This window comes from Arvicanthis niloticus, chromosome 11, assembly GCF_011762505.2.
Source record: "Arvicanthis niloticus isolate mArvNil1 chromosome 11, mArvNil1.pat.X, whole genome shotgun sequence".
In the NCBI taxonomy this organism is placed as follows: Eukaryota; Metazoa; Chordata; class Mammalia; order Rodentia; family Muridae; genus Arvicanthis; species Arvicanthis niloticus.
In genome coordinates this window covers 10157580-10177715 of record NC_047668.1, presented here as the reverse complement: position 1 = coordinate 10177715, position 20136 = coordinate 10157580, and the positions used below count along the sequence as shown (strand labels likewise).

The 20136-nt window shown below is 40.0% G+C and overlaps 1 protein-coding gene across 2 annotated transcripts in view; it reads right to left on the bottom strand.

Moving 5' to 3' along the window:
- Positions 1-20136, bottom strand: part of Sec23a (SEC23 homolog A, COPII component) — a 51935-nt gene that overhangs the window by 16784 nt on the left and 15015 nt on the right. For both annotated transcript variants that reach the window (XM_034513902.2, XM_034513903.2), the window contains exons 7-15: positions 19911-20055; positions 16504-16662; positions 15258-15373; positions 13564-13687; positions 11049-11129; positions 10094-10183; positions 8478-8584; positions 4657-4810; positions 1383-1460 (exon numbers count right to left, since the gene is read on the bottom strand). In XM_034513902.2, the coding sequence (XP_034369793.1) occupies positions 1383-1460; positions 4657-4810; positions 8478-8584; positions 10094-10183; positions 11049-11129; positions 13564-13687; positions 15258-15373; positions 16504-16662; positions 19911-20055 (1054 nt within the window). The remainder of the gene's footprint in view (positions 1-1382; positions 1461-4656; positions 4811-8477; positions 8585-10093; positions 10184-11048; positions 11130-13563; positions 13688-15257; positions 15374-16503; positions 16663-19910; positions 20056-20136) is intronic.

The following is a 20136-nucleotide window of genomic DNA, read 5'->3' as shown; positions in this document are numbered from 1 at the left end:
ACTTAATTTCAGGTTATCAGAAGCCCTGGCCTCTGTAGGCATTTGCATATATGTGGTGCATATAAGTTTATACAGGGACATACATGGACATATTAAATAAATAAATAAATGCTTTTTTAAAAAGAATATTCTAAAGTATACCACAAGAAAGTTTGTCCTGCTGCCTTGTCTGGCCTCAATGGGAGGGAGGCCCTTGGTCCTGTGGAGGCCTGATGCCCCAGAGAAGGGGGATGCTACAGAGGTGAGGCTGGAGTGGGAGAGGGTGCATCCTCTTAAAGTTGAGGGTAGGGGGAGGCTCATGGAAGGAGAACCAAGAAGGGGGATGACATTTGAAATGTAAATAAAATATTTTTTTTAAAAAAAAAAAAAGGCTTGTCCTGATGTTTATGAGCTACATCAGCCTAGTGAGATGATTCCAAAGTTACGAGAGCTTGCTAGGCAAGCGTGAGGACTGGAGCTCTGCCCCACCCCCACCCAAATACATATACTGTACAGAAAAGGGCAAGGCATATTTCAGTTTTTTCATAGACCTTGCCTCAAAAGAAAACCAAAAAAGGGCCAGGCAGTGGTAGCACATGCCTTTAATCCTAGCACTTGGAAAGCAGAGGCAAGGGTCTCTGTGAGTTTGAGACCAGCCTAGTCTACATGGTGAGTTACAGGACACTCAGGGCTCTGTTACACGGAGAAACCCTATCTCAAAAAAAAAAAAAAAAAAAAAAAAAAAAAAAAAAAAAAAAAGAGAAAAACAAGGGAAAAAAAGGTTGAAGTTTCAGGACAAAGCTTTTATTGGCAAAAAATGAATTTTACCAATATACTGAAGGTGCAGATGTACAGTCCCAGCACTTGGAAGACTAAGACAACAACATGGCAAGTTTAAAACTAACCCTGGCTACATAAGACCCTGTCTCAAAAACAGGGAAAAAGGAAGGAAGGAAGGAAGGACAGATGGTAAAGATACTGTAAGGCAAGTTTAAGCTCACATTTCTTACCTGGTATGGCATTATAAAATTGTTCACAGGTGATGATAATATGCCATTATCTCATTGGTAAAATAACTTCACATAAATTTACTTGGTATCACTGTAATTAGAACCTCTTATCTTAGATGGCAAGCTAACGGGGTTTAACCTTGCTTGCACACACAGTAGGTCTTCAAGCAGTACAAATAAACAATAACTATTTGTAAGCCCCATAGAGGGATTTTTTTAATCATTGACCACAAACATAAAATTAACTTCTGAGTTATCCCAAAATTTACCTAACTAAAAGAATAATCCAGTAAAATACGTTCATGTGTGATTACTAAAAGACAAACAACAGAAAAGATGAAGGTCAGTGCTACTAGTGACAAGAGAAGAGAACCTGGTCTCTGCCCTACTTACCTGTGGATAAAGGGAAAATGTCTCTGAAAACCGGAAGGAGTTTGGATCATCTTTGTGATACTCTCCAAACTTCTGACACTAAATAAAATAAAACATTAGCAATTTATTCTTGGCATAGTAACTGAAAATTCTGCCCACTAAAAATCTATTTATAAAAAGTTGCTACTTTTAAGGAGACAGATATTCAACATAAGGTAAAGTTGGAATAATATATATTGACTTAGCAAGGGACTGGTTACAACCAGAAAAACTATCTGAATTTCCAAAATGCAGCAACAACTCACCCTAAAATGTTTAGATTTGTTGTGATAAGCAAGAGTCTTTTGTAGCAAATAAAGACTATGTAGATGCCAAATGGAGGAGGGAGGAGGCCAACAGAACCTCCTAAGGCCACCACAGTCTCTTTTCCAATACCACCAAGGATAGGAAGACACAACATCAACACACAACAGCAGCTACACAACACACTTCTGGTACAAAGTCTGCTGTACTGAGAGCCCAAGAGAAGAGCGTCAAAGGAAAGCCAAGCCTAGCGAAGAGAAAGTTACAGAAGCAGAAACTGGAATGAGGTTAAGTCATGTCACAGGCAACAGAGAAGCAGGCCATGTGTGAGTCTGTGGCAGGAGGCATCCAGCTCCTCCTACAGCAGCCGACAGCCTCGCTTTAAACACAAAGTCTCTGCCCTACAGTGCAGCACAGCACCGGGGAGGAAGAGTGCCTAACGGGAGGCATTTTGGCCCCTGGGGCATTCCTTGATGAGAGCTGTGGAATCAGTCTTTCTCCTAAGGCAACAGGCCAAAGATCATAAACCAAAACCTCTAAGACGATGAGCGAAAATAACCCTTCCTGTGCCGGGGCGAAGGACATGTGACTAATATTTGAATAATGCCATCCTCCATTTTGGACCTCATACAATGAAGGCACATAAAACAGCCAATAGATCATTCACAAAAAGTAGATAGAGTCAAAAAAGACTATATCTGACTTTCTCCCAAATTACCTCCATTGGTCTCCTCTTGATGTGGCATAGATCAAAGTAAACTTTTCATTACTCTATCACTAACCTGTCCTGGCTCAGCAGCTGTGTACATGTTATAAAATGTTCACTGTGTGGCTAACAGCTCACCATACATGGGGATAAAACTTTAATTTTATGCTTGATGAAATTGTCTCGTTTGGTAATTCACTGGGTCCTAAAGATTTGTTAAGATTGATTTATTTATTTTATGTATATGAGTACAGCATTGCTCTCTTCAGACACACCAGAAGAGGGAATCAGATCCCATTAGAGATGGTTGTGAGCAATCATGTGATTGCTAGGAATTGAACTCAGGACCTCTGGAAGAACAGTCAGTGCTCTTAACCACTGAGCACTGTCCTGGTGGTCCTAATGATTTTTAATCAGTGTTTCTCTTTTTAAAATATATCAGACAATTACAACAGTTTGTGAGTTGAGGTATGAGATAAAAGAGAAGCCTAAACTTGCTAAAAACTCCTTAAAAATTGCAATCCTGAGTCTTTTGCAAAGGAAAAGGAAAAAGAAAAAATTATTTTTTCACTAGAAGGTGTTCAGTGGGTTTTATGCAAGTTGATGGTCCAGAGTGCACTATAAAAGGGTAGTGTCGTACATGACAACCTGTGAATGCAATAGCTCCAACGAGATGGAGAGAGCACTGAACTACAGATTGCAGCTACTGCCCAAGTGCACACACTGGACACTTCAGCTCTTAGACCCTCAAAACGAAAGAACATTTATGAAGACACAGTCATTTTCTATGAAAAGGCTCAAGAAGCAAGCCACTTCAGAGCACAACTTATTAGCAACATGGAAAGCTCACATGGTTGGTGACATCCTAAAAACACCAACATGTAAAATTACAGTCAGTAAAATACTAGGGCGAAATGCGACCAAGGAAACAGGAGCACTTCTCTCGCAGAGCGCAGTAGGAAAGCTAAGGAGCCGCCACGCTGGCGGATGGCGGATGGGGCCTGAGTACAGTTACCAACACAAGAAAGAAAGGTGTTTCAAAAGTTCCATTTAAAACAAAGTACTGGGGCTGGAGAGCTGGCTCAGCAGTTAGGAACACTGGCTGTTCTTCCAGAATTCAATTCCCAGCAACAGCACATGGTGGCTCACAACCATCTATAAAGGGATCTCATGCCCTCTTCTGGTATGCAGGTGTACATGCAGAAAGAGCACTCCTACATTTAAAAAAATGATACATAAATAAATTTTTAAAATAAACAAAGCAGAGCACTGAATGAAAGCACTGGGTACATGCCACATTATGCTAAGAGGTCTGCACAATAAACTGCAAAGCGCGTCTTTGTCTGGGTGGGAAGTTCAGGACTGTGTATCAATCTTTTATTGATAGTGGTGACAGTCAAGGAAACAAAACTTTTTGGCTACAAGAGAGTCTTCTGCTGTTCTGAAGAAGTTCAGGTGAAATACTTAAATATTTATCCCCATCTAGAACCAAACAGCCCACGGAGAAGCTGTGCCAGCATCTGTACTGACAGTGTCCCATCAATGATGGGCTATACAAAGTTAAAGCTCATTTTAAGACACATTTAATACACAACTCTGATTTCTTCACAAAGACATGCTGGGAGAAAGGGGTGCTCTTACAAGAGAAAAATCTCGACAGTACTACAAGACTAGCTAACTTTAAACAAGTTCACTCATGACACCTGGCACACAGGTCAAAGCACCTCTCTCAAGTTTGATAGCTTAACAGAGAATTCTCAACAAGGTATTTAGGTTGAAAATTAAATGAAAAAGTACAGGACAGAGTTTACAAAGTAAGAACTAAGTGTGCAGAGCTGCTTAAACCTCTAATCCCAGGACATGGGAATGCGTTTAAGACCAGCCTAGTCTACATTGTTATATTCCACTGAAATTAAAACAGAAAATAAAAGCCAGAGTAAAGACTAAACACACACACAGCAGTAATAGCAAGTTCCAGACTAGCCAAGGCTACATACAAAGAGTCTGTCTCAAACAAAAATAAAACTAACAGAATCAATAATACAGAATTAATTTCCACATTCACTTCATACAAGCCAAAATAATAAATTGCATATTGCCATTCATGTTTAGGGAAAGGGGCTTTCTAATGTATTGAAAGTGAGTGGAACGCTGCTATTTATTGCTAGCTCGGTTCTCTGAATGAGTTCTTTCAAGAGTTCTCCCCACCCACTGCACGTTCTTTAAAGGGTATTTACTACAAATGAAAACCAACAAGCTGAGAAAAGCACAGCATCCACTTCTTACCAGTCGAATGAGCTGTCTGTCCAGCCACCTCAGCACGTCTGGCCCTTCCTCTGTCTCTGCTCTGTATATCGCCAGCCTAGCCATGAGGATAGCAGCTGCTTCCTGGTCAAAAGATGCAGCAATGTTTTGGATTTGAGTTTGAGCATCTGCCCAGCTAAAGAAATAAGAAAGCACAGAAACATGGCTGAATTATATCATAATACCATGGTTGGTTACCAAACACAGCTACACTTAAAGAATACAGAACGCCACCTCAGTATTTCAAGATTCTAATACTACACAGATTAATTAGCATTATTAAAATATCACAAATAGCTGTTTATTGCATCAATTTTCCTAAAGAAACATATTCTTTAAGATAACAAGACTTTTATAAGTAAAGGTAATCGGTCATCAGGCTGGCTCAGCAGGTAGACACACTAACAGAAAGACCTACAGCCTGAGCTCAGCAATGTGAAAGGAGAAAGCTGACTCTGACTCCTAAGAGCTGTCGTCTGACCTCTGCCTGCACATGTGCACACACACAGACACAGAATCAAATCTTTTTTAATAAAACAGAATGTGTGAATGATATAGAAATCCTTACGGTGACATCATTCCTAAGAACTTAGGAGTTCACATATATACACACACTAGATTTAAAAATACCATATACATGTGCATAAACTATATAGATAGAATCATTCTTTTTACCTTAATACATAAGTCTATGCTGAATTTTTTTCTATGTATATGAGCACACTGTAGCTGTCTTCAGACACACCAGAAGAGGGCATCAGACCCCATTGCAGATGGCTGTGAGCCACCATGTGGTTGCTGGGAATTGAACTCAGGACTTCTAGAAGAGCAGCCAGTGCTCTAAACCACAGAACAATGTCTCCAGCCCCTTCAACAATGGATTTTAATGTATTCAATTTTAGAAAAACAAAAAATGAATTTACAAAAATAAAGGTTTTATTCTCAATCTTAGTGTCATTTGTTACACTGAAGGACAAAACATCAGAATTTTATTCTCATTAGTCTTTAGATAAAAATCAATAAATTTCAATGATAGAAATCACATAAATTAAAACTATTGTACTTTTCTCCCTGTTAATGCACTGACCAAGACAAATCAAAATTAAGTAAAAGAGTTTAGTATGGGAATGTAAGCCTATAATCCCAATACTCGGAAGCTGGAGACAGAAAGATCAGGAGTTCAATCCTAGTCCCAACTACATAGCAAATTTGAGGCCAGCCTGGACTATAGGAGATCCTGTCTCTAAGATCATGGTACGCAGTACGGTTTAGGGTTCCTCAAAAAATTAAAACTAGAACTTCTGGGGCTGGAGAAATGGCTCATTGATTAAGAACACCGGCTGCTCTTCCAGAGGCTGTGAGTTCAGCTCCCAGAAGCCACATCAAGGGGCTTCCAGTTACATGTAATTCCACCTCTATGTGATGCCCTCTTCCTACCTCCACAGTACCTGTACTCACATGCACATACTCCCACACAGACACACAAAATTCAAAAATAAAAATATTATTTAAACTTCCATATAATCTAGCTATACCATACACCAGTACAGCTATACCAGCTATACTTTCTTTTTTGTTGTTTGGGGACTTTGGGGGGGGGGGGGGGTTGTGTTTTGGTTTTTTGTTTTTCAAGACAGGCTGTCCTGGAACTCACTCTGTAGACCAGGCTGGCCTCGAACTCAGAAATCCACCTGCCTCTGCCTCCCAAGTGCTGGGACTAAAGGCATGCGCCCGGCTCCAGCTATAATTTCAAACAGTCAAAGTGAGCTTCCTACGAGAGAGACCTACACATCTCTGGGCATTATATAATTCTTAGTGTAGAAAGCTGCTGCAGTGGCAGACCTGTAACAATGCTAGGAAAGTACAGACAGGCCCGTCCCAGGGGCTTGCTGCCCGTCCGTCAGTTAGAGCAAACAGTGAGCTCCAGGTTCAGTAAGAGACTCTTTGTCTCAGGCACTAAGATGGAAAGTGATGGGAAACGACACTTGATACACTTACACACACACACACACACACACGCACACGCACACAGGAAAAAAAGATTTAAAAAAAGTTAAAGTGAGACTCTCAGTCTGAGGGGTTGACGGTATTATAAATTATAACTGTGTGAGCCTGGCTGGCCTCGAACTTACCGAAATGTCTCTTCATGCCTCTGTTTCCAAGTAAAGTCATATGTTCTATAAACTTAATCTAGTCAAGCTTTCTCTAGACAGAACTTTTTTTTTTTAATTTCAGGGGGATTGGCTTGTTTTTAATACTTCTGCTGATCCTAGTTGCAAAGCATCTCATCCTATACAAGACTAGCAATCCTTTGTGTGTGTCTTGTGAGTTGTTGTACGATGGTCATATGGGCTGAGTACATGCCCTGTGTCCAGATGCCTGTGGAGGCCAGAGGACAACCTCCAGAACACCATCCACCTCCTTTGAGACAGTATCTCTTTGGAATGCAGCTCACCAATTAGGCTAGAACGTCTAGATAGCAGCAAGCCATAGAGATACTTCCGTCTCTGCTCCCTCTGCCCTGGGATTACAAGCACAAGACCATGTCTACCTTTTTTACATGGATTCTAGTGATCAAACTCATGTATGGGCAAGGATTAACCCACTGACCTATCTCCTAGATCATACGTGTTACTTTACTGTAATTTATAGTGACATACTTAGCTTTTCAGCCTTTTAAGTTTTCTTTTCATGTGTCTGTGTGCACATCTGAGTACAGACGTCTACAGTGGCTAGAGCAGGGCGTCAGGTCTGTATGTATATACGTACACACGAGTACAGACATCTACAGTGGCTAGAGCAGGGCGTCAGGTCTGTATGTATATACGTACACACGAGTACAGACGTCTACAGTGGCTAGAGCAGGGCGTCAGGTCTCCTGGAGCTGGAGTTATTAGTTATTAACCATCCAACCTGGGTACTGGGAACTAAACAGTAGTCGTCTGTAAGAGCAGCAAGGACTCGTAAATGCTGAGTCAGGACTTTACCCTGTGGTAGTTTGAATAAGAACGGCCGCTTAGGCCAGATATTTGAGCGCATCAGGAAGTGGCACTACTTGAACTGGATGATGAAGTGTGGCCTCACTTCCTGTTGCCTATGGATCTGGATGTAGAACTCCAGCCCATTCTCCAGCATCACGTCTGCCTGTGCGCTGCCATGTTCCCCGCCATGCTGACAGTGGACTAAACCTCTGAACTGTAGGTAAGCCTCAACTATATGTTTTCCTTTACAAGAGCTACCATGGTCATGGTGTCTCTTCACAGCAATAGAACAATGACTAAGGCAAGCCCTTTCTCTATTTTTAATTTTCACTCAACCATTTTAAAATGTTTCCATAGTAAATAAGAGTAAGATATCTTAGTCTGGTAAAATAATTGTTTTTTGAAGACGGGATTTCTCACTGACCATGGAGCTCAACAACTAAGCTAGGCCAGCTAGAGAGAACTCAGGACTCACCTGTCTCCATTGCCCAGAGCTGGGATTACACATGGGTTCCACCACGTCCAGCTTTTTTTCTCCCCATGAGTTCTGGGGATCAATCTGAGGTCTTCATGCTTGCTTAACAACCAGCCTCCTCCCCACTCTTAGGAGGACTTTTAAAAACTGCTATTAACTTGCCACTGAGTATTCTACAAAATAAGCTAGGTTTAAAAGACATAAAATGCCCTTAATCACAAATGTTTATTTTTTTAGTCACAAATGTTACTCAAAACAGAAACCCAGCTTGGGAGTATGACCTAAAATAGTTTTAATATATAAATTACATCTCTAATGGGAAAAAAAAAAAAAAAAAAACAACTTACTTCCTAGCAATTGTGGTCACTCGGATGCGTCTCTGCCCACTTGAGTGCTGATACTGGGTCACAAATTGGACTGCACCTCGTCCTCCTTGAGGAATTGGAGCATTATGCTGTATGTATAAAAATAAAGAAGAGCTAAGCAAAATCCAAAACTGGTAACATCACAGTGCCAAAATTAACACACTCTCTACCACTAGGAAAATCACCGTAGGACAAGGAAAAGTCCTCGGGCTGGAGAGTGGCTCGTCAGTTAACAGCACTGGCTGCTCTTTGAGAGGATGCAGGCTCAGTTTCCAGCGCCCACACAGTGGCTCACAACCCTCAGCCATCTAACACTCTCCTCTGACCTCTGCAGGCACCAGGACACAGACGGTGCACATGCATACATGCAAGCAGAACATTCACACATATAAAATACATATAAAAACAAAGTCAAAGCCCAGTGTTGGATGCCTTCACTACCAACTGAGCCTAGTCAGTATTTAAAGACCCATCAGAACATAGTGCACAGCGTCACAGTCTCACAAAGCCATGTGAGGAAATTTCCGAGACCTTATGGGAAAACTGAGTAAACAAGGCATGAGTCTTATAATCTCTGCTCCTCTGTCACATGAGTTGTTCTTGGAATGGGGTTTCGTGCCTGTCCCAGGTGAACCGACGGGAGTTAGTTTATTCATTATGGTTGGCTACTGTTTATATTCCTCTATGGAAAAATGTGTTTTCACCACATGAAGCTTGTCCTTGTGATTGACACTTTACTCAGATGACTCTGCTCAACCCTCAGAGTATAAACTGACTGAAGCTCTGGATAAAGTTGGCTATTGCGAGAGACTTTATTCTACCTCATTCTTAGGGCCCACTCTCCCAGGTTTATATCACCAAGTAAAGCGGCAACAAAGAACTAAAACTAATCTTCTCAGTGTGGGATTCTTCCTATGGATTGCAATGATAATATATGTGAATGAATTAATGATATGATAGCACCATATCATTAAAATGAAAAACAAAAACCTTATGTCATCTCAACAGATGCAGAAAAGGCATTTGATAAAGTTCATAATGGATAATCCCATTTACAATATTAATAAAATAAAACAGCTATAAATAAATCCAAACAAAGTTGAAAGAAATTAAACAAAGATATAAACAAATAGAAAGATATCTTTGTTCATGCACAGGAAACAAATCAGTATTGTTAAAATGTCCACACTACCCAATGCAAGCTACAAATTCATTGCCAACCTATCAAAATACCAATGGCACGGCTCACAGAACTAGAAAATAAATCCTGCAATTCATATGAAAGATTCAGTGTCTAAATTAAGTATCTGTTTACCTTCCAGTATTAAAATGCAGTCAGCCAGACATGATAGTAGACATGATAATGCATTTAGAAAGCAGAGGCATCTCTGTGAGTTCAAGGCCAGCCTGATCTACATAGTGAGTTCCAGACAGCCAGAGCTATATACTTGTCACAAAATACAGATAGATAGATAGATAGATAGATAGATAGATAGATAGATAGATAGATAGATAGGCAGGCAGGCAGGCAGACAGACAGACAGACAGACAGACAGACGGATAAATAAAAATAATTTTTTTAACATAGGCAGTCATACCTGATTAACAACTTCAAAATATATGGCTAAGGTTGTAGTGGGACTGAGTCCACATATCTTCCACTGACAAGTGCCACCTGTTCCAATCTCCTGTAAAAATACAAGACAAGGTGCTCGAAAGCTAAAGAACCTTATTTATTAATATATAAGAAGAAAAGCAGGGATAAGCCTCTGGTAAGAAAAAACACACAGCTTTCAGATTTATTAAAAGCTAAAAATTTTTAACACCACCATATCACAAACACATAATTAAAGTAAATTTAAGCGATTTTACATGATAAAATATTAAGATTATAAAAAGGTTTATTAAGTAAATTAAAGGGATTACAAGGTCCTTTGAAGCAAGCACTACTTCATGAAGGATCAACCAAGCAACCCCTGCCTTTCCACCCCACTCTCCTCTCTGTGTAAAGGACTCTGCATATGTACATCTGAATAAGCCCTCTACATTATAAGCATAGGGCTGAGAAACTTTAGACACAGCTCTTTACCATGCAAACGGCATGTAAATTGATTTTGTATCTGTCATTTTTGAAAGCTGGTCATTGACTTTGTACTGGCTTCTTATCCTAGCTACAGCCCCATGACAGTAATTCTGGAAGGCATTACAGTCTCTCTACAGGCAGAGAAAAGAAAGGAGTTGAACCTTAAACTTAAATCCCTCAGATTTCGTTGTTCTGTTGCTAATCCTGGTGACAAAAACCATTTGGAATTAATTTTGCCTTTCAGAAACCTACAAATTTCTAAACTTATCTCAAAGCACTAAGACAAAGACTTGCTTAGCCGTATGAAAGAGAGCATTGGTGCCACGTAGGTGGGAAGAGGCACATATGGAAGCAGGCCGATGCAAGGTCAGCCACACAACAATGTAAAAGAAATGGTAGAGGCTTCCATGAAGGGTCTGCCTTTGTTAGCCAAGAAATTAACTATATTTTTTAGAACAAACATTACTTACATTTTCAGACACGCAGGGTCCTTTAGAATTAAGAGACACACAGGGTCCAATAGCTCCTGAAATCTTTATTTCCCTTGAGGTCTGAAAATAAGAACATGATACATGTGGTTCTCTCAAAGATGAAGTCAGGGCTGGCAAGATGGCTGAGTGGATAACGTACTTGGCACCAGGCCTGAGTTTGAATCCCGGGAGCTACACAGTAGGAAGAAAGAACTGCTGACTCCTCTAAGCTGTCCTCACATCTCCACACAAGCACTGCACCGTGGTATATGAGTGTGCGCACACGCGCGCACACACAAATAAATATAATAAAAATTTTAATAAGTTCAGATGTTTATAACTGTTTTAAAATATAAGACACTCTTCATATTTAAAATTCTAAAGTTCATGAAAAACCAGTGTGGTGATAGACACCTTTAACTTCAGTACCTAGAGCCAAAGGCAAGTGGATCTCTGTGAGGCTGAGGCCAGCCTCGTCTACACTGCAAGTTCCAGGCCAGCCAAAATATACAGTGAAACGTGGTTCTTCCTTAATCTACAAATGACAGATCTATGTATCTCCAACCTACAACAGCTGACATAATTAATACTATGGTTCTTGTATTTCAACCATCCACTCTCACACGGCATTCTTCTCAACTGTCAACATTTTATATTGGTGTCCTGAGTAAATTCATTTCCTCTCATCTTTCAGAAAACATTATAAGCCACACTCCCTTGGAATAAACTGTATCCTGGATATACTCACTTCTTTTTTGTTTGTTAGTGTTTTTGTTTGTTTGTTTGTTTGTTTTAATTTTCAAGACAAGGTTTCTCTGTGTAGCCCTGGTTGTCCTAGAACTTACTCTGCAGACCAGATTGACCTCAAACTCAAAAGAACTGCCTGCTTCTGCTTCCTGAGTGCTGGGATTAAAGGCATGGCCCACCCAGCGTGTACAGCTCTCAATATTCTCTCTCTCTCTCTCTCTCTCTCTCTCTTTAGTATTTTTTTCTTATTCATTTTACATCCTGCTCACTGTCCCCCTCCCAGTCACCCCCTCCCACAACCCTTCCCCCATCCCTACTCCCCTTCTCCTCTGAGTGGGTGCCCCCCTTGGTCCCCACCCTGGCACATCATGTCTCTGTGAGGCTAGGTGCATCCTCTCCCACTGACTCCAGGCAGGGCAGCCCAGCTAAACATAGCCCACATGTAGGCAACAGCTTTTAGGATAGTTCCACCTCCAGCTGTGAGAACTGGGTGGGAGAGGGGTTGGGGAGAAGCATGGTTGGGGAGTTCAGGATCAGGTGTGGGGAGGGACAGGTGGGATGGCTAGATGGCCATGAGAAAGAATGGAAACCTACAACTGCCAGGAGTGGAGAGGTAAGAGCATCTCCAGAAGAGACAGAGACCTAGGATAAGGGAGGCACCCAAGAATCAATGGGGTGTCAATTCACTTCTTAAACCTCTTCATCACTTTGATTTCTACTGTTACTTTATTAAATCATACATATGATTTAATCTCTCAAAATGAAGGTTCCCTATACAAGACCTCCACCTTAGAGATCTAATCACATCCCTACAAGTTCCTACCATCATGCTGACTACATGGTAAACCATCAATAAAATGTCAATAAGAAATGTTTAATGAAAATTCAAAAGCAATGGCTTTGTAATATACATGCAATTAACAATAAACCTTCCAAGTGTTTTAAGTCAAAATTTGAAATTTATGATGGAATTGTACCCCCAACACAAATCACAAAACAAAAGAATAATTCCCACTCAAGTTAGATAATTTCCACCATTATAAAAAACTAACACAGCCAAGTGGTGGTGGTGCAATGCCTTTGATCTCAGCACTCAGGAGGCAGGGGCAGGCAGATCTCTGTGAGTTCGAGCCCAACCTGGTCTACAGATGAGTTCCAGGACAGCCAAAAGCTACATTGAGAAACCCTGTCTCAAAAAACAAACAAACAAACAAACAATCTAACTTATGCTGGGCATGGTGAAGCACGCCTTTAATTGCAGACGCTTGGGAGACAGAGGCAAATGAATATCTATGTTTGAGGCAAGTCTGATCTACAGAGTGAGTTCCAGGACAGCCAGAGCTGCACAGAGAAACCCTGTCTCAAAAAACAACACAAGCAAATAAACAAAAAAAACTAACATATAAACTGACTATAAGAATATATTATGTCTAGTGCCAGCTACATTAGAACACAGCTGAATCACAGCAAAGCTGAGGGGGGAGGGTCAGGAGTCAGAAGACAGACTGAAGGAGACTTAATCTCTAAAACTAAAAATACCCAATAGAAGAAACTTTACTTACATTACTTTACCATCATTCAGAACAATCCCAGTCTCCTGTACATTTAATAACAACATCTCTCTCTGGGAAACAAAATCTCTAACTCAAAATTCTAAAGTAACCATTACTTTTTAAAGTTCATCTGAATTTAACTAATGTTTTATAGTTACCATTAAGTCTTCAAGGTTCTCAATTGATAAACACATCACACATGTCAAAGCTCTTACCTTTATTTCTAATGTGCCACCAAAGCCCATTTTAAACTGGCTATGTATATCTTTGATGAAGACTCTCTGGAAAGTTTGCTTGAATAAGGAAGTATTGAAGGAGTCACCCATTACCATGTACCCTCTGCACAGAAAAAGGCAAACACAACATACAAAACGAATTAACTGATCTCATATGTTACCAGAAAAAATAAATTACTAAGAACAAATAGTAAAGCCATTCCCCAAAACCAATGTTATTAGTATTATTTCTATTAATACTGTTTAATTACCGTCACTGTGTGCATGGGTGTGTGCATGACACAGTGTTCATCTGAAGGTGTGAAAACCTTTCAAGTGTCAGCTCTCTCCAGCCACCTGTGTGTCCCAAGTATCAACTCCGGTCATGCCATCAGAGCCGTACCCACTAAGAAGCCTACAGCCCAGATTTTCTCCTTTCATATGCATCATCTAAGAGTATTCATTTTATAATATGCTTGGTATGCATCATTCATTCAAGACTGCTCCATTTTATAGTTAGTGTGTATAAAAACTGTCTATATTTCTGCTTTTCAAAGTGTGGTCTGAACAAGAAACCCAAGTTATCTATACAAGTTAATACCTGAGAAGCCCTTGTCCATATCAGCTGCTTCCCCGTCTCTCCTCCTGATGTCTTTCTAATTGGCTCTAAGTCAGCTTTCACTGTTTAGTAAAGTTTTCAAAGACTTTACAATGCTGAAGTGCTTACTCTCCACCCTGCATTGTTTTGTATCTGTATGCCTGGCACAACTGACCATGGCCTTTCCCTTCTGGTTGTTTACATTTCCCTAGGTATATATCCAAGAAAATAGTCAAGGAAGCTGAACCTCTACTTCACTTTTATTCAGCAATAAAAGGAAATAGTGGCACATCCTAAACGTGCAGATATTAAAAGCATACTGAATAAAAGAAGTCTGTGGGGGCTGGAGAGATGCTTCAGTAGTCAAGAGCATTTGTTTCTCTTGCAAAGGACCCAGTTCAGTTCCCAGCACCTACAAGGCTGCTCAAAACCACCTGTAACTCCAGTTCCAGGGGATCCAAGGCCCTGTTCTAACCTCCTTGAGTACCAGACAGGCACATAGTACACATACACATAGGTAGGCAAAACATTCATACACATAAAATTTTTATGGAAATCAACAGCGACAATCTTGTCCATATCAGCTGCTTCCAAGTAATAATGGAGTAATAATGGCAACAGCACTTATTACTCCACTTATAGGAAACATCCAGAAGAGGCCAGCAGTGTCACCTCAGGCAGGAGGGTGGAGTGAGAAAGGAGAGAGGAATGGAGATCGGCAGCTAACAAGCAGAGAGAGTCTCCAGGGTCACATAAATGTTCTAACATCAATCACAGTAACGGCATACACCTGAAGAACATACTACAGCCTTAGACATTTTAAATGGATAAATTTCATCGTTTGCCATCTCAAAACACGACTAAAACAACCTAGTAACTTTATAATAGACTTTTTCAGAAGAACTTGTACCTTTATAATCCTGTCTTTTCAGAAAAAAAAAAAAAAAAAAAAGAACCATGAGCTCCAAAGAAGACACGGCAATGCTGTTAGCAAACACTGGCGAAAGCTGTAAGACAACGAGTTCGCATCTCCTAAGCTGTCAGCTTTGGCTCCATGTGTAAGCACTCATTATTAGACACACACATCCACACATACCCAGTAAGGTTAGGGCAGCACTTCATCTCCAAGAGACCTGTCTGATCCAATGCACAGGCGTAGATATCGATGACATGGCCCGTGGTAGCAGCTCGATTAGCCAGTGCTTCAAAATGCTACAAAAGATTTTAATTAATATCAAAATATATATAACCTAATCAAATATATCAGTATCAAAAATTATGACATTAATTAAAATATTAACAATGACTACCAAAAATATCAACCTATAAATCTTTTTCCTATTAACAGATCAAAATAATTTAAGAGTAAAAATAATTCATCATAATTTACATATGATCTAGTCATATTTAATTTTCTATAGTTTCATAAAATTGATAATATAACTTCTAGAAATCTGACGTCCAGACAAACAAGTGACAGGCATCTGGAATCCCAGCACTGGGGCGGCTACAACAGGAGGATCATATGTTGCACTATATAGAAAGGCTGTCTCAAAATAAGTAAAATCTGATATCTTAACATTCTTTAATGTAAAAGCCATTATTTTTAGACATCTCCCTAAATGAAGCAAAACTAAACAGTGATATAGAAAACATTCTTGGGAGCTGGAGAGATGGCTCAGAGGTTAAGAGCACTGTCTGTTCTTCCAAAGGTCCTGAGTTCAATTCCCAGCAACCACATGGTGGCTCTCAACCATCTGTAATGAGATCTGGTGCCCTCTTCTGGCCTGCAGGCATACATGCAGACAGAAAGCTGTATACATAATAAATAAATAAATCTTAAGGGGAAAAAAAAACTGATTTAAAAAAAAAGAAAAGAAAATATTCTCTACTTCAATATAAACACAAGAAAACAGAACTCTTTTTCCTAGCTAAATCTATAGTCAGGTAACAAACACATCTGAAGAGAAAAAAATAAAATAAAACCAGAAGATAAGCAAATTTAGAGCAGTTTTTGCAGCTTTAACAATAAAATTCCCAAGCTCAAAAAGGAAACTAATTAGCAGACAAAAAGCACTCAGTATCAAAAATTATGACATTAATTAAAATATTAACAATGACTACCAAAAATATCAAACGGTATAGAGAATTAAACTAAAAGCCTGAACTAAAAACTGAAAAAAAAAAAAAAAAAAAAATTCTAGTAACAGCAAGAGCATCAGCAAGCAGCAACAACAACAAGGACTCACGAATCACCAATAGAAACTTTTGCAAAACACCCCCCAAAATGAGAAGTTACACAAACAGAAAACAACTCAAAAGAAAACATGAATGAAAATTACCTTAGTTCCCTTTTTAACATATTTAGCATTGTCCTTCTCAATGTCGTGCCAGGATCTTATCGGTGTCTTTAGCTCATCTCCCACCACCATTCCAGGCCCCTGTGTAGCAGGGCCACCAATGAACATCATGATCCGAGCACCAGTGTTGGGGAAAGTACACTATTGGAAGAAACAAACCCATTCAGAAAGTGTAAAGGATAACGAAAAGCAGGAATATGCATTTCTGACAACGCATTTTAATGTATTATTCCTAGAAAGCAACATGTACTTGATAAGAAATAATTAAATGCTAAAAAGAAGACACTTGTTTGGATAAATTTCTTTTTAAATCCTAAACAGTTCTACACTCTTAGTTTTAAAGCAATCTCTAACTTACACCCTATAGCCAAGGTTATGTTTCCTGGTTTGTAGTTATAGAAGCAGGTAAAAGAGAAGACACTGTCTTCTGGGTTCTATTCTTGGTTTCTGTATTTAAAATGTAAGTATTGCTGGGCTTAGTAACAGCACAGTTGCTAGAATGCTTGTCTAGTATCCAGAGCTTGGGTGGGATCCCCAGCTACAGAAAACCAGACACAGTCTTCATGCCTGTAATCCCAGCAATTAGGAAGTGAAAAGAAGATCATAAATTCAAAATCAGCTTTGGCTAAATGGCAAGTTTGAATCTAGCCTTGGCTATGAGAAACCTGTACTAAAAAAAAATTAAATTAAACCATAAGCACTACATAGCTGTCATTGAAGCTAATGGATTAACTATTCCAATCTACTTTCTGTTCATCAGCATGGCTGCCTAAACACGTCCTGAACAAGCATGACACGAACATACATGCTAACATGGAAGAGAGATAGCCCATAAGCCTTACCTAAGAACTGTAGTCGGCTAAGGAATGCTGAAAGTGGGAAAAGTACACCAGTTATCCAATGACCAATGTTCAGCTCTGAGAATGCATACATACAAAAGAAAAAATAGGCCAGGAAGAGAACTAGGGGATGAGGTACATGGGAGGGTTTGAAAGAAGTAGAGGGGAAAGGGGAAATGATATAATTATACTGTAATTTTTAACAAATCAAAAATTATTTAAAATAGAAAAATATATACCGGTGAAATTTTAGGACATCTAAAAACCTTGATTCTACAAAAATTAGGAAATCTGAAAAAAAAATGGATGAATTTCTACATGCATATGATGTATTATAATTAAGTCAAGATAAAATACAGCAAACAGTTTGTGGTGGTTTCAATTAGAAATGTCCCCCACAGGCTCAGTCAGCATTAGACACTTGCTTGCAGTGCTATTTGGGAGGCTATACGGAGGTGCAGCCTTGCTGGAGAGATCTATCTGCAGAGGCTGGTAGCTGGCCCACTGCCAGTGCCCTCTCTCTGCTTGTGACTGACTATGTGATCGCTCAGTTTCTTGCTCCGGCTGTCTGCTGCAATTCCTCCCCAGCCATTATGGACTTTCCCTCTGGAATAAGACAAAATAAACTCTTATATTTAAAAAAAGGGGACCAGACATGGTAGTTGTGCTGACTAGTTTTTATGTGAACTTGATACAAGCTAGAGTCATAAGAGAGAAGGGAACCTCAATTAAGAATTGCCGCCGTAAGATATATATATATATATATATATATATATATATATATATATATATATATATATATGGGTTTTTTTTTTTTCTTAATTAGTGGTTAATGGAAAAGGATCCAGTCCATTATGAGTGGAACCACCCTGGGCTTGTGGTCGTGGATTCTATAAGAAAGCAGGCTGAGCAAGCCATGAGGAGCAAGCCAGTAAGACTCCATGGCTTGCTTCTGCATCAGATTCTACCTCCAGGTTCCTGCCCTGCTTGGATTCCTGCCCTCACTGCTTTTGCTGATGAACTGTTATACAGAACTGAGTGAAGTAAACCCTTTCCTTTCCAAGTTGCTTTTGGTCATGGTCTTTCATTACAGTAATAGTACCCTAACTAGGACATTTTTAATAGTACTGCACACCTTTAACTCCAGAACTCAGAAGGCAGAGGCAGGCAGATTTCTGTGATAATACTGTTCCAGTCCAGCCAGTACTACACAATAACCAGACCTTTAGGTATTAGATAACCAATTGATGTGCTTCTCCTGGATGATTTTTCCCACTGTCAGCATTCTTTAGCTGCCTGCAGTAGTCCTGACTATAGAAACCTCATCTCAAGGAGAGAGAGAGAAAGAGAGAGAGAGAGAGAGAGAGAGAGAGAGAGAGAGAGCAAGGAAGAAGGAAGGAAAGAGGAAGGAAAGAAAACCAGTAAGTATAATCCAAGAAAGTGTTACAGAAATAAAACATATGGGCCCTAGAGTCAAAACTCATCCTACTAATAGACTTCAAGAATAAAGACTGTAAGTTGAGCACCACTAGCCAATGATGCAATCAATCTCTGCTCTGTAGTGAAGCTTCCATAACCAATCACGGGGCGTGAGGTACTGCAGAGATGGCTCAATAATAGCAGCACTTGCTAGTCTTGCAGAAGACCCAAACTTGGTTCCCAGTATCCACACAACAGTTCACAAATAAATCATCTTTGTCCAGTTCTAGGGGAACCAATGCCCTCTTCTGGCCTCCATGGGCAGCAGGCATGCATGTAGTACACAGACAGACACACAAACAAATACATCTTTAAACAAAATCAGGGGCTACAAGTCTCTCCAACCACAAGGACCAAGTTCGATTTCCAGCAACTCTGTCAGGGGGTTCACAAACACCCATAACTCCAGCTCTGCCTCTGACCACTGAGAGCACCTCTACTCACATGCACACACAGACAAACACAGACATAACTGAGAATCATATGAGCTGGATTTGGGGAGTTCTTGGATAGCTGACCCATGCTGCTCTCTACTGTGTGCTGTGAAGAGAAGACACGCCCTTCCTCTCATGTCTCAACTACATGCATTTCTTCTATCAGCTGTGGCTACTGTTAACTCCCTTTACAAGTGATGCATAAGGAAAGGGTTTCCCTGAGTTCCTTGAGCCAGTCACTACAGGAAATTAATCAAGCCTGAAGTAATACCCAACTCACAGACAGAAGTACAGGTGACAACCTACTATTTGTGTGGAGCTTTAAAAAACTGAAGTACTGTACACTGATTACAGAATGAGAAGAAAGGATCCACATATGGTGGTGCACAGCAACAGGCCGATACAGAAGTCTAAGTTCTCCTGAACTCAGCTAGTGAAGCTTAGCACGAGCTGCACAGTAAAACAGAAGAAAAGGGTGGCAAAGATGAAGGTGGAGCAAGGAAGAAGGAAAAGGAGGAAAGAGAAATGAAAGGACACCCACAACAAGCATCACCATGGTGTTCTGCTTTCCACGTGCGCACATGCATACACACACACAAACTCTTACATTTCAAAATTAAGTTTTCATCATAACTACCTCAAGCAGTCCTACGGCTATAGAAAGCGCCACTCCTGAGGAGCGCAAAGGTCTCTTTCCTTGTGGTACAGGCCAAGGGTCTCGCTGAAGTTCTCCCAGAAGATCTGTGAGATTCATGTCTATTTTCTGTACTGGCTGTAAGAACCTGCAAAACAACAGTAAACAAAAGCCATTTACAATTGTGACAGTTTACAAAGTTCTCTTAAAAATAGAAAAAGCTACATGA